At 39.8% G+C, this 14,808-nt stretch overlaps 1 protein-coding gene and 1 long non-coding RNA gene across 2 annotated transcripts; one reads left to right on the top strand and one right to left on the bottom strand.

The window, feature by feature from the left end:
- LOC115006096 (uncharacterized) lies at positions 1-1,261 on the top strand. Its single transcript, XR_003832017.1, has 3 exons — positions 1-43; positions 256-357; positions 1,212-1,261. It is a non-coding gene; the product is annotated as an uncharacterized LOC115006096 (long non-coding RNA).
- Positions 1,262-1,370: 109 nt separating this feature from the next.
- On the bottom strand, positions 1,371-3,058 carry LOC115006095 (NADH-ubiquinone oxidoreductase chain 5-like). Its single transcript, XM_029428148.1, has 2 exons — positions 1,463-3,058; positions 1,371-1,406 (listed from the first exon to the last, which is right to left on the bottom strand). Exons 1-2 carry the CDS (start codon positions 3,056-3,058, stop codon positions 1,371-1,373), a joined length of 1,632 nt encoding a protein of 543 aa, XP_029284008.1.
- Positions 3,059-14,808: the final 11,750 nt, after the last annotated feature.

The raw sequence follows: 14,808 nt of genomic DNA, 5'->3' as shown, positions 1-14,808 counted from the left end.
GGCCATCAAGAAAATGTCGTACAGCGGCAAGCAGACAAACGAGGTAAAAACACGGAAGAAATATTTCCTTTTCGTTTTTAAAGTCCGCTTATGTGATGGTTTTTATTTTCTTAGTTGGTTAATGAAATTTATTTATTTTTAAAGTCCTCGTCAAATGATTCTAATAATATTAAGTTGAGTTGTGTAAAGATATATGAGCTTATAATAATAACGATATATTGTTATATTCGTATCTACAATGTTTGCGTTGTGCAGAAATGGCAGGACATCATTAAAGAGGTGAAGTTCCTGCAGAAACTTCGCCACCCGAACACGATCGAGTACCGAGGATGTTACCTGAAGGAGCACACGGCATGGGTATGTGGGGGGGGGGGGGCATGTTGTATTGCTGCAAAATACATTGAAGTATCTTTAAATAGCATATAATATAAATATATATTTAATAGACACAGAGAAAAGGTTCAAATCAACACTTTCCACTATAATATAAAACATATAAATATATAATGTGCTGACTCAGTGAGTAACTGTTGAAGTACTTTCACACAAGTATTGCACTTAAGTACAATGTTAAGGTACTTGTACTTGAGTGTTTGCATGTTCTGCTACGTCTCCGGTACAAATTGTACTTTTTGCCGGGATAAATAAAGTATTCTGATTCTGATGTGTAATTATATATTAAGCTACACTGCCGTATATAAAGTAATTACAACTTGTATCTTCCTTATTGTGGGACGTCCATTCATCAATATGTATCTCACAACAACGTCTACATTGTGATTTAAAACTTAGATTTATAACTTCATGGATTGTTTGTAAACAAACTGCATTTCTATCAATTATTTTACTGCTTCGTCTTTGAATTATGAAATCTTTGTGTTTATCTTTTAATCCTTATTTAAATCTGATTATTATTATATGTGCAAATAAACTGCACTTTAATCATCAGTTACCTGCTGCAATGTTAAAATAATGAACACATTCATGCATAATTATAATCCAATAAAACATTTAGTAATCAGCACAATGAGTTCTTTCTGTATATGTTGAATCTGATACTTTTACTTGAAACAGAGGATTTTTAAACTGCAGTATTACTACTTTTACTGCAGTCGAATATCAGAACACTTCTTCCTCCTCTGTGTCGTGCGCTGCTGATATATAAAGTGATTAATCGACATGTTTGGTGTCTTGTGGTCGCTCGTCCTCAGCTGGTGATGGAGTACTGCCTCGGCTCGGCCTCCGACCTCCTCGAAGGTCAGCGTGACTCTTACACATTAAAACATAATTATTTATCCGTCTTTTGTTGTTGTTTGTGACTCTTCGTGTCTTCTCTTGCTCGCAGTTCACAAAAGCCCTCCAATCCTCTCTCAACAAACCACCTCATTGTTGCGCACATCTCGGGCCTGTTGGACGACAGAAACACGATGATCAGAAACACGATGATCAGAAACACGATGACCAGAAACACGATCATCAGAAACACGATGACCAGAAACACGATGACCAGAAACACGATGACCAGAAACACGATGACCAGAAACACGATGATCAGAAACACGTTGACCAGAAACACGATCATCAGAAACACGATCATCAGAAACACGATGACCAGAAACACGATGATCAGAAACACGTTGACCAGAAACACGATCATCAGAAACACGATGATCAGAAACACGATGACCAGAAACACGATGATCAGAAACACGTTGACCAGAAACACGATGATCAGAAACACGATGACCAGAAACACGATGATCAGAAACACGATGACCAGAAACACGATGATCAGAAACACGATGACCAGAAACACGATGATCAGAAACACGATGATCAGAAACACGATGATCAGAAACACGATGATCAGAAACACGATCAACAGAAACACGATCAACAGAAACACGATCATCAGAAACACGATCATCAGAAACACGATGACCAGAAACACGATGACCAGAAACACGATCATCAGAAACACGATGACCAGAAACACGATGACCAGAAACACGATCATCAGAAACACGATGACCAGAAACACGATGACCAGAAACACGATCATCAGAAACACGATCATCAGAAACACGATGACCAGAAACACGATGATCAGAAACACGTTGACCAGAAACACGATCATCAGAAACACGATCATCAGAAACACGATGACCAGAAACACGATGATCAGAAACACGTTGACCAGAAACACGATGATCAGAAACACGATGACCAGAAACACGATGATCAGAAACACGTTGACCAGAAACACGATGATCAGAAACACGATGATCAGAAACACGATGACCAGAAACACGATGATCAGAAACACGATGACCAGAAACACGATGATCAGAAACACGATGATCAGAAACACGATGATCAGAAACACGATGATCAGAAACACGATCAACAGAAACACGATCAACAGAAACACGATGATCAGAAACACGATGATCAGAAACACGATCATCAGAAACACGATCAACAGAAACACGATCATCAGAAACACGATCATCAGAAACACGATGACCAGAAACACGATGACCAGAAACACGATCATCAGAAACACGATGACCAGAAACACGATGACCAGAAACACGATCATCAGAAACACGATGACCAGAAACACGATGACCAGAAACACGATGATCAGAAACACGTTGACCAGAAACACGATCATCAGAAACACGATCATCAGAAACACGATGACCAGAAACACGATGATCAGAAACACGTTGACCAGAAACACGATGATCAGAAACACGATGACCAGAAACACGATGATCAGAAACACGATGACCAGAAACACGATGATCAGAAACACGATGACCAGAAACACGATGATCAGAAACACGATGACCAGAAACACGATCATCAGAAACACGATGACCAGAAACACGATCATCAGAAACACGATCAACAGAAACACGATCATCAGAAACACGATCATCAGAAACACGATGACCAGAAACACGATCATCAGAAACACGATCATCAGAAACACGATCATCAGAAACACGATTTCTATCGCGGTATTTATTTGGTTTTTTTGCGCTATCATACTCACGGAATTACAAAATTAAAAAGGGACTCCAAGGGACACAATTCTACGTATTTTCAATTTAAGGGACACACGAACACGAATATATTTGCTGTCTGCGGCTGTTGACGGCTGCTCTTAGCATATCGCCCAACACTCATGTGCAGAGACACAAGACTTTATCTCTAAGAGGAAACATCGTGAACGCTTCGTGCCGCTGCTTTGCTGTAACTGTGATATTATCAGTCTGAAGTATTTGTCCTGCACATATAGAAACATAAGAAACCGTCCTTCAGGAGAAATCAGGTTCCTCTAATCCCTCCGACCCTGATTACAGAAACGAGATTTAGTTTAAGAAATCCGCTCACTGGAGAAAGCCGACCGTCGCACGCTTCCTGAAGTCCATTTTAACGACTGGGAACAAAGTCACCATCATTATAATCGAAACAATGATCTTTATTATGGGATTTTCTTTCATTTCTGATTACTTTCTCAAAGTTCAGAAAGCTTCTTTAAATTCTGCTTTGTCTGTCTTCTACATCAATGTTAAATACAATCTTTAACTTTGTGACGTACTCAGAGAGCCAAGAACAAAAGACGTACATGGTGATACATTTTTTTCTCTTACTTTCTATAATCTATTCCAAGTGCTTAATCCTGCAAAAAGGTCTTAATCCTAAATCCCAAGAGAGTACTGCGATCAAATGACGAGATGAAGTTCTTCTGCAGACTGTAAACAAGTGAACGAAGCGTCGCTGAGAATCCTTCCTAAAGGAGACGTATTCTATATATAGACGTAGAGTTGTATCAGCTTATTTAGAAAAGGCTCCTTTAAACCCAATGATGTCGTCACCGGTCAGTACCCCCCCCCACTGAGGATCCACATTAAGACATTTAAAAATAATTTCCGTCCATATTAGCGCAACTGATATCGCAGTTACATGAACATTCACGCACACTGGGCGTGCTGGTGTGAACAGGAAGCTGTCGACGGCGCGGTTGTTTGCTTAGTTTTTAGTAGTCTTAAAAGTACAATATGTAGTTCAAAGTTAAACGCTTTGAAATATTTGCTTGTAATGAGGTCACTCCTTACAATGTGTGAACTTAAGCTAAAAGGTGTAAATCATAATAATTTATAAAAGTATAAAAATTGTGACATAAATAAATAAAGATATATTAAAAGGTTATTAAACAGACAAAAGATTTTGATTTAAAAGATTTCTAGAAAACATGAACAAAATAAAATCCATGATGTTCTCGAACTTTGTGCGTTTTGCACATAACGCCGTCATCACGAGCGTACGCCGACGCAACAGGAAATACAGAAGCGTCAACTTTCTGCTTAAGAAAGACGAATGCTCCAGATACGATGGTTTTTATTTTAGATTTAAAACAGGATGATGGCAAAAGAACTTCCCGCCGGTCTGTTTTTAAAGGGTTAAGTGAAGCTGCTACATTTAGCTTCGTGGGGAGCCAACTCCACCAGGTGAGCCACCTGGCGCCCGCAACGCTAAATTTAGCGGCACACATCTCACCTTAAGATCTGCCTCCCTCTTTCCCCACACACACACACACACACACACACACACACACACACACACACACACACACACACACACACACACACACACACACACACACACACACACACACACACACACACACACACACACACACACACACACACACACACACACACACACACACACACACACACAGGAACAAATCTAGGGGAAGATAATCACATTCTGACTGTTTGCTCTGAACCACGTCTCTGATTTATTCAACGTGGCTCTTCTCGTTAACGGCCGTTTCCGCCCCGTGTTCTCGCAAAGCTTTGTAGCTACATCTCCGATAAATAGAGTCATAAAAATAGACTAAAAGTATCTTCTCTTAAACTCAGTGTAACAGCTTCCTGTCGACTGAAAACTACGTCAGTAGGAAATATCAGCCGCTATCGATCAGTTTGGGAAAAATAAAACAAAATACACCCACAGCCGTTTACACATCAAGTTGGCAAAGGCTTCATCAGAAGTGCTGGTCACGAACAACCAGTGACGAACATCTGACGTTGGCCAGCGGTGTGGACGTGAGCAGGGTGCAGAGTACGACACCACGAATGTCTTCCAGGAGAGAACATGTGTTTGTTTTATCCCGTAAACCCTCATTAACCCTTTAACACCGAATGTGTCGTCGACGACACATTTTGCAAGCAAAACTTTGGATTACCGTAACTATGTCAAAGTTTGCGCAATCGAAAAAATTTCAACGGTTTCTGAAAGCTGAGACTCTGCGCTTTACGGCATATATCGACTCATTACGGTAACTTCACTTACGGCCCTCCGGAAGCCCGCGAAACAGCGCCTTCGTTGTGAGCGAATACACACAAGAGCGCTGGAGAGACACAAACAACACCGCGGAGAAATAGAGCCGGAAAACAGCGGATTGAATTCAAATGGAAGCAAGATGGTATGTAAATCAACACTTGTATAGCGTTGTGACTTGTTTAGAACAGTGTACCAAGTCTGTAAGATTGTACTAGGTGTGTAATTGTACTTTATATGCGTAAATGTGCGCGTCTTCTTCAAGTAGCCTGCGTCCTAGCCGAGGCTGTGTACAAGCTTTAGCTGGAGAGGAGGAGGTGTTACCAGAGATCACGAGGTGTTACCAGAGATCACAAGGTGTCACCAGAGATCACATTCAGGCCTGTAGATGGAGCTGTGGGGATGCTGGATGATCTGGTGACGCTGTCAGACACAGAAGCCCCTCACCACATCACACCACAAGATGGCAGACTGAGGCAGAGCCCGATGATGAGTCCCTCAACCACCCCAGGCGCCCAACCCCCTCTCGATATGGGAAACCCAGCACCAGGTGACATTTATTCCCACTTTGATGCTGCAGTTTTCAAACTCCTCTCTGAATACACAAACAAGAATGCAGCCAAAAGCCTGGAGAGAGGGAGACAGTTCATCTGGACTGAAATAACTCCAGAAGAAATGAAGAAGTCCACAGGCATGTTGCTGTACATGTCATTTTTGGACCTGCACAAAGATGAGCAACTTTTGGTGTAAGCAAACCATTTTCCATGTGTCATTCCCTGCCACTGTCATGTCCCCAGACTGTTCATGGCCATTTGATCTAATCTTCATCTGAGTGACCCAGAGAAAACAGGAGCAACAGGAACAGTCACTGGCAGTACCACCAAGACCTCTGCATGTGAAGGGACACTCAGAGAGGAGAGAATTACCCTGTGTGGGGAAAAACGCCTGGACATATTTTCCATTTTATGGCCTGTTTTTGCAGATGTAAGAGTAAAAGACTCAAAACTTTTACTGGATATAGTTGTATACATTTCAAACTTCAAATGTAACATGTTAAATCTCTTATTCATGTACATTTGCTGTGTTTTTTGTTCACTAAACCACTAAACTCAAATTCCGCTTTTGTATTTCTCTTCATTTTAAACTGTTATTACACTCTCATAACATGCAATAAATTGTAAATGACTGCCAGATATGGAAAGTTCCAGTTATTGTTGGAAAATGGGCAAAAGCACTTACTCACAGGACATTTCCTAACCTTTTTTATAGTCAAAATAAGCAAAAAAGTCCATACGAAAATGTTGAGGCTTTTTTGGCTTAGGTGTTAAAGGGTTAAACCTTTATATGATGGCCGGTGTCTCACTCGCATGCTGCTGCTCAACAGGGATGTCCCACAACCAGAAATGTGAAAATAGGAATGTGTCAATAGTGCGTTAACTGCGTCCCAAACACATCTTCTATCGTCCCGGGACGCCGTTAGTTAGCATCGACGTGGTACCGACGTCCCAAAGAAACACTTTTATAAACACATTCAGCTGGTTCACTGGTGAAGAGGCTGAAGGCACCAGAAGAAGACGGACGTCACACTCACAAAGTAAACGGCTCCGAAGCTGCCGTGGCCGATCTCACGGAGGTCAGCGAACAGCTTCTCCGGATCATCTTTGCAGAAGAGGTCTGCCACTTCGGGGTCTTTGATATTGCCCGCCCGTGCACTCGAGGGCATGGCCAGGGCCTGGAAGACAAGGGAGGGCACAGGTTAGTACAGAGACACTGCAGCGAGAACATATGTGAAGACTTTCATTTAGTTCATGGGACCTTGCACATCCTACAGCGCCGCTCTAAACACTTTCTCATGTTGTACTCTCGTGTAATATTTCATTGAATCTCTTTCGATATATTAGAACGTCACATTTGAAAGCACCGGCCCGTTTTATTTCTGTTTGCAGAAACAAACCTTCATCAGGATCTGTGTTGACGGACGAGGAGAGACTCCGCCGAAGGAACAACCCTTTGGTTTAAATTTGGATCATCGTTGATGTGAAGCGTCTGTTTTCCACTTCAGTTGGGCAGAAGTCTAAATAATGTGTTAAACACGCTGGAAAATGCATTCTTGTACTCTTGTAAAAGTGACCAATTTGCAAAATCCCCTCACGTGCACCAAAGATCAGAGACTTTATCAGACTCCTGTTCACTATCTGTGGTGCATGTCTCAACAACTCTGTAATATTTTAGGAATTTCATGAGTCTTCGTCTCCCACAGTTGATCCATGTGGGACGGTTCACAGCTGACGAGTTGTGACATGAAGTGGAAGCAGGTGAGAGTCACAAACAGAAAGAAACAGTGACAGGCAGCTGGTCTTCACAAAGTGCACTTCAACATGAACGCATTTGAATTATTAACCGTTCAGTTTGGGCTGAAACTTGTGACGTCATCAGCATAAATGCTTTGAATTTTCCTGGATTCATCCAAACTTTCTCTTTTTCAACACAACATAATTTCTGTCAAATGTTGTATTTGTACTATGTTGTTAAGGACAGAGGGTCTGAGGACAGAGGGTCTGAGGACAGAGGGTCTGAGGACAGAGGGTCTAAGGACAGAGGGTCTGAGGACAGAGGGTCTGAGGACAGAGGGTCTAAGGACAGAGGGTCTAAGGACAGAGGGTCTGAGGACAGAGGGTCTAAGGACAGAGGGTCTGAGGACAGAGGGTCTGAGGACAGAGGGTCTGAGGACAGAGGGTCTAAGGACAGAGGGTCTGAGGACAGAGGGTCTAAGGACAGAGGGTCTAAGGACAGAGGGTCTGAGGACAGAGGGTCTGAGGACAGAGGGTCTAAGGGCAGAGGGTCTAAGGACAGAGGGTCTGAGGACAGAGGGTCTGAGGACAGAGGGTCTAAGGACAGAGGGTCTAAGGACAGAGGGTCTAAGGACCGAGGGTCTGAGGACAGAGGGTCTGAGGACAGAGGGTGTAAGGACAGAGGGTCTAAGGACAGAGGGTCTAAGGACAGAGGGTCTGAGGACAGAGGGTGTAAGGACAGAGGGTCTAAGGACAGAGGGTCTGAGGACAGAGGGTCTAAAGACAGAGGGTGTAAGGACAGAGGGTCTAAGGACAGAGGGTCTAAGGACAGAGGGTCTGAGGACAGAGGGTCTAAAGACAGAGGGTGTAAGGACAGAGGGTCTAAGGACAGAGGGTCTAAGGACAGAGGGTCTGAGGACAGAGGGTCTGAGGACAGAGGGTCTAAAGACAGAGGGTGTAAGGACAGAGGGTCTAAGGACAGAGGGTCTGAGGACAGAGGGTCTGAGGACAGAGGGTCTGAGGACAGAGGGTCTAAGGACAGAGGGTCTAAGGACAGAGAGTCTAAGGACAGAGGGTCTAAGGACAGAGGGTCTAAGGACAGAGGGTCTGAGGATAGAGGGTCTGAGGACAGAGGGTCTAAGCACAGAGGGTCTAAGGACAGAGGGTCTGAGGACAGAGGGTCTAAGCACAGAGGGTCTAAGGACAGAGGGTCTGAGGACAGAGGGTCTGAGGACAGAGAGTCTGAGGACAGAGGGTCTAAGGACAGGGGGTCTAAGGACAGGGGGTCTGAGGACAGAGGGTCTAAGGACAGAGGGTCTAAGGACAGAGGGTCTGAGGACAGAGGGTCTAAGGACAGAGGGTCTAAGGACAGAGGGTCTAAGGACAGAGGACCGGGGGGGGAATAAATATGACGGAATAAAACGATACGACCGGCATGAAAACAAATATAAAGTGCATAATAAACTGAGCATTAGCTGAGTCAGTGGGACCTGAGCTGGTGTCTCTGGGATACCTTCTTCACCTGAGGTAAAAGGTTTCTTCTCTTAGCGACAGGTGAGTCACTAAGTGTGACGCTCTCCGTGCACTCGTGTGTTGATGTGGTGCCATCAGTAACTTCATGTCCTTCTTGTTCATGTTTCTTTCTTTCAAACAACTCCAACGGCTCGTCTTTTAACGCCGGGTGCAGTTCTGAAGGCTTCGTTGCCTCATGTGCGAGCCTGTATATTATGCAGAGCGGCGCAGGTAGCGATAAACACGTATTGAGGTGATTATCGCTGCAGGTGGACTCCTGGTGTCGTCTTTAAATGTCTCCTCGTTGGTCTTTTCCCTTTTCAAAGCTCTTTAAAGACGTTTGTTTAGCCTCACTGTTGCTTGTGGGCTTAATGTTTGAAGTAAAGTATCACGTGGCAGACGAGCGTCTTGACATGTCAAGAGACACAGACGCACAGACAGATGTATCCGGTGATTTTTCAAAATAAAACCTCTTTCAAAATAAAATATTTTTTTATTCAATCTTTCTGTGCGGCCCGGTACCAGATGACCCACAGACCGGTACGCGGACCGGTGGTTGGGGACCACTGCTCTACAGTCTGTAAACACTGAGACAAATGTATATCAGCTCTTCTACTGTCTTTACTGAGCGAGCGGCTCAGGACTCACGTCATAAGGGAGCCCATATTATAAACAAACATGTACTTAATGTATATAAAACATGTACTTAATGTATATTAAACATGTACTTAATGTATATAAAACATGTACTTAATGTATATTAATATAAAACATGTACTTAATGTATATAAAACATGTACTTAATGTATATTAATATAAAACATGTACTTAATGTATATTAATATAAACATGTACTTAATGTATATATATAAAAACATTGTACTTAATGTATATTAATATAAAACATGTACTTAATGTATATTAAACATGTACTTAATGTATATTAATATAAAACATGTACTTAATGTATATAAAACATGTACTTAATGTATATTAATATAAAACATGTACTTAATGTATATTAATATAAAACATGTACTTAATGTATATTAAACATGTACTTAATGTATATTAATATAAAACATGTACTTAATGTATATTAATATAAACATGTACTTAATGTATATTAAACATGTACTTAATGTATATTAATATAAAACATGTACTTAATGTATATTAATATAAAACATGTACTTAATGTATATAAAACATGTACTTAATGTATATTAAACATGTACTTAATGTATATTAAACATGTACTTAATGTATATTAATATAAAACATGTACTTAATGTATATTAATATAAAACATGTACTTAATGTATATAAAACATGTACTTAATGTATATTAATATAAAACATGTACTTAATGTATATTAATATAAAACATGTACTTAATGTATATAAAACATGTACTTAATGTATATTAAACATGTACTTAATGTATATTAAACATGTACTTAATGTATATTAATATAAAACATGTACTTAATGTATATAAAACATGTACTTAATGTATATTAATATAAAACATGTACTTAATGTATATTAATATAAAACATGTACTTAATGTATATTAATATAAAACATGTACTTAATGTATATTAATATAAAACATGTACTTAATGTATATATAACATGTACTTAATGTATATTAATATAAAACATGTACTTAATGTATATTAATATAAAACATGTACTTAATGTATATTAATATAAAACATGTACTTAATGTATATTAATATAAAACATGTACTTCTTGTATATTTAGATTAAATGGAAACAGTTTAAACGAGGGCTGAGCTGCAACTGACGATTGTTTCCATTCGTCTTTAATTGCACGATTATATTCTTTATTAATTGTTGTGTTTATATCAAGCAGTCATTATAGTTTCCCAAAGTAATCTCTCCAAATATCTACATCACTAAAAAGATTAATTTGTTATCAGTTAATCAACTTACTTTCAGCTGTCGATGAAATGTAAGTGTTCTTAAAGAAGAAAGAAATCAATCATTAACAGCCCAGCGGTGGGCGAAGAGGAAAAACTCATCTTTACATAAATTGAATTACATGCGTGAGAAGATCAGAGCAGCAGGAAGCCTGACTGACAGCACCACCCAACTCAAATCAAAGATGGGTATAAATAAATAAATCTCAGCCTGCACACTGAGCCGTGGTAACGCAGCGTCGTGTTATAATGTGGTTAATGTAGCTGCTCATCTGTGTGTCAGCTGGAGCCCCGAGGAGAGCCGGCAACAGAACCAGGCCGCTGTGACGGAGAAGACGTGAAACACAACCTCAGGCTTCTTCTGAAGCACTGCTGCTGTTTCAATGCACTCGTGAATCTGAGTAGACGAGGATCGTTTCACGCTGGAAACATTTCCAATAACTCGAGCGCTTAAAGTCCAAGAGTCAACATTTATAGAAAGATTTGATGAATCGCTTTATTCAAATTGAGGATTTTTTTAGGGTGATGTTAATATAATAATATACGACAGACAGACATTCAATCAGGCCTAATGTATTTGGACTGAACAGGTTTGACGTTATTACTGTCCACCGTTTTTCTCAGCTTCACGTTGAAATGCAAAAACTCCCAAATTATTCACAATTTCTGAAACGAGCAGACGTCTTGTGGCATCTATTTCTGTCATTTTCCAAGGAACAACTGTTCCCACTGGGGGGGGGCAAGCTTCCTCTACATCCTATGTGGAAAAAACAAACTCACACATGTTCATTTAAGTTAAATTTGAAGCCGACATAAGACACTAAAAAAGACAGAAAGGAAAAAGGGAAACGGCCTCAGACGGTTCTTTTTAAACATAACAAGTGACGTGAAACTTGGTGCGTCGGTGAATCACCGCGATCACGTGGTTCAACTCGGACAGTTTTGTATAACAGAAGCTGCTTGTTGTAATGTGTGTGTAACGTTCACACAAAGTTGGTATAAAAGCATTTTCACTGAATAACCAACTCCACAAACTAAATGTTATTAGCAGTGAGGCATCAATAATCTCACAGGGCGTGGTTCAAGCGTTGAAGAGAAATTCATCCTGTGGCACTAACACGTGCACAAACTGTACCACTAATGACACAGAACACATATGAACTGTAATTCTGAAAATAGCGAGCTACTCGTGCTTACTGGGTGAAAGCTGAACACTTTTCCGTGATTCAATGCCAAACCTCCCAAAGCAGACATCGTCTTGCCTTTACGTCAAACTGAATCTCTCCAAAGTTATTTTAGGAGGAAATGAAACGTGTGGCTTTGATTTAAGTTTACATAAGCATTACATCAACCTCTGACTCAAAACGCTCAGATCTACGGAGTTAGTTTTGTTAGGACATGATAACTGGCCAACATGCTGCCCTGCACTTTACCGTTTTCTTAATATAACGCACAGGAAGTTGTTTTTAGTTGCTGAATTGTGCATCTTAACTATAGTGGTGGAAAGTAACTGAGAACATTAACTCAAGTACAAATTTACTTCTACTCCACTAAATCTAAGTGGGATATATTGTAAGTTTTACTTCAACTACATTAATCTATTTACACACAAACATATGAAGTGCTTATAAAACTATTTAGATGATCATATTAACACATTTCATGGTTCCAGGTGTCCTGCTTTTCCTTTGAATAATTTGTTATATATCAGTAATAATGTTGAAGTTTAGACTGTTGGTTAGACAAAACAAACATTGCGAATGTGTAATTGGGGCAGAATTTATAATCCATAATTAAAAGAATTAGTTAATACTTCAAAATGAGCTCCACCTCAACAACCAGTAAAATGTTTTTACATTAATGCATGAGTAATAATAATCTAATGATATAAACAGTTCCAGCCTGGGATATTTTTATACTTTAACTTCATATTCCTGATTATACTTACTTACTTTTACTGAAGGAACCTTTTCAATGCATTTTATAGTGTAGTATTAGTACTTTGATCTGAACACTTCCTTCATCACCGCTTAAAGATTCAGTTAAATGAATGAATGAAGGATCCATCCGAATGAACGGCAGCAAATCTAAATTAGTTTTCATTTTACTGAAGGCCTCTGAAAACAAAATAAAGACCACTGGATACTTTTGTACATTTCTGCATATTTTTTAAAATTCAGATTTATTGCGCATATTTAATAGTTTTCTATTGTAATGTTCTTCTGTTTAGGTTTCCTCATCTTTATAAAACTTGCTTTTATTTTGAATTCATTTTCTCTAACAGTACTTATGTTATGCACAAAATCACCAAAGCAAATTCATTGTATGTGAAAACCTGTCCCCAAGTTTGAAAACCCTGGAACAGCTAACTAGGGTTAGCTTAGCATAGAGCTAACAGCTAACTGAATGTAGCCTCACTTACCGCGGCTTATTGTGGTTCCTCTCCGGAACGAAAAACAACTGTTAGCAGCCGAGCTAGCGAGCCTCTATCCTCATAGCCCGGGTCTCCTCCTCTCGGCGGATAATCAACACGACGTTTGTCCCATTTCCACCGACGTCCCGACAGTGAAATTATTTAACGTTTTCCAAATCACACAGCTAGTTTATCTGGTTCAAAATAGAAGCTCGCCTTGTCCTCTCCTACGTTACTAGCCTTAGCTAACTGGCTAGCTTAGCTTTGATAGCTTGGAAGCTAACGTTAACATTAGCTGTTTTCCGGGGTGTGGCTGATGTTTCTCCGTGGTGCCCCACTTCCAAGCATGCTGTCCCGTTACCTCCTGACGTTTTTTTTAAATATATACTCTTAAAATCCGACTAAATATCTGCGCCCCATCCCGAGGTCGGGCTTTTTTTGTTCTTTGCTAAATACAAGATGGCACGGACTGGTGGGGCGGGACTCAAGTGGTGACCGGAAGGTGATTTGTTCCATTTCCGGTGAGATTTCCGCTTCACAAAATAAAAGGGGATAAAAAAAAAATCGGCCTACATAATGTAATACAAAGACTCGAAGGCTTAATTAAAACTTTAAGTCACAGCACTTTATTTTTCATATCCCATTAGCCACTACCAGGGTTGATTCAGAATACTTTGAAATTTACTCAAATAGTGGCAATTTCTGTAATTGGTAACGTAATTTATTAGATCACAAATGTAATCTAAATACATGTTACTGCACAGCGTGGAGGTATTTTATATTTGACAATCCTTTGGAAATGTAATCCTACTTTTTCACTGAACATTTTCATAGTGTAGTAAATTAAGCACTGGTGGAAACTAACAGACATAGTACATTTACTCAAGAACTACATTAGTTAATTTAGCTGCTGCTTTTGTCCAAAGAGATTTACAAAGTCTACACTTTACCCATTATCTGATACTTCTACTCCCCTACCAATATTTTAGAGTCCAATATGGTAGTTTTACATTTATCTGACATTTAGTTACGCCTACTATGTAGATGAATACAAAAAAAAGAAATGCTGCATTATATATTAAACTCCATAGCACTAGATACATTTAAATGAGCTCCATCTTTACCAGCTGCAACATTAAAGTGACAAACCCAATGCATTAATAAGTATCCAATACTACATTATTTAATAGGAAACTTTGAATAACCAGTTCTTTTAATTGTGGTACATTAAGTATGTTTTGATGTTAATACCTTTACCTGAATGTGAATCTTCTACCACTGT

This window comes from Cottoperca gobio, unplaced genomic scaffold (assembly GCF_900634415.1).
Source record: "Cottoperca gobio unplaced genomic scaffold, fCotGob3.1 fCotGob3_485arrow_ctg1, whole genome shotgun sequence".
NCBI classification, from domain to species: Eukaryota; Metazoa; Chordata; class Actinopteri; order Perciformes; family Bovichtidae; genus Cottoperca; species Cottoperca gobio.
The sequence above is the reverse complement of the archived record's forward strand: the minus strand, read 5'-3'. Positions and strand labels throughout refer to the sequence as shown.

What these genes read in the sequence shown, in the direction of transcription:
- LOC115006095 (XM_029428148.1), bottom strand. Translation starts at nt 3,058, where the DNA reads ATGATAGCGCAAAAAAACCAAATAAATACCGCGATAGAAATCGTGTTT. An exon ending in TTCTGATGATCGTGTTTCTG is followed by an intron (nt 1,407 to 1,462) that starts GTCATCGTGTTT and finishes GTCGTCCAACAG; the next exon opens with GCCCGAGATGTGCGCAACAA.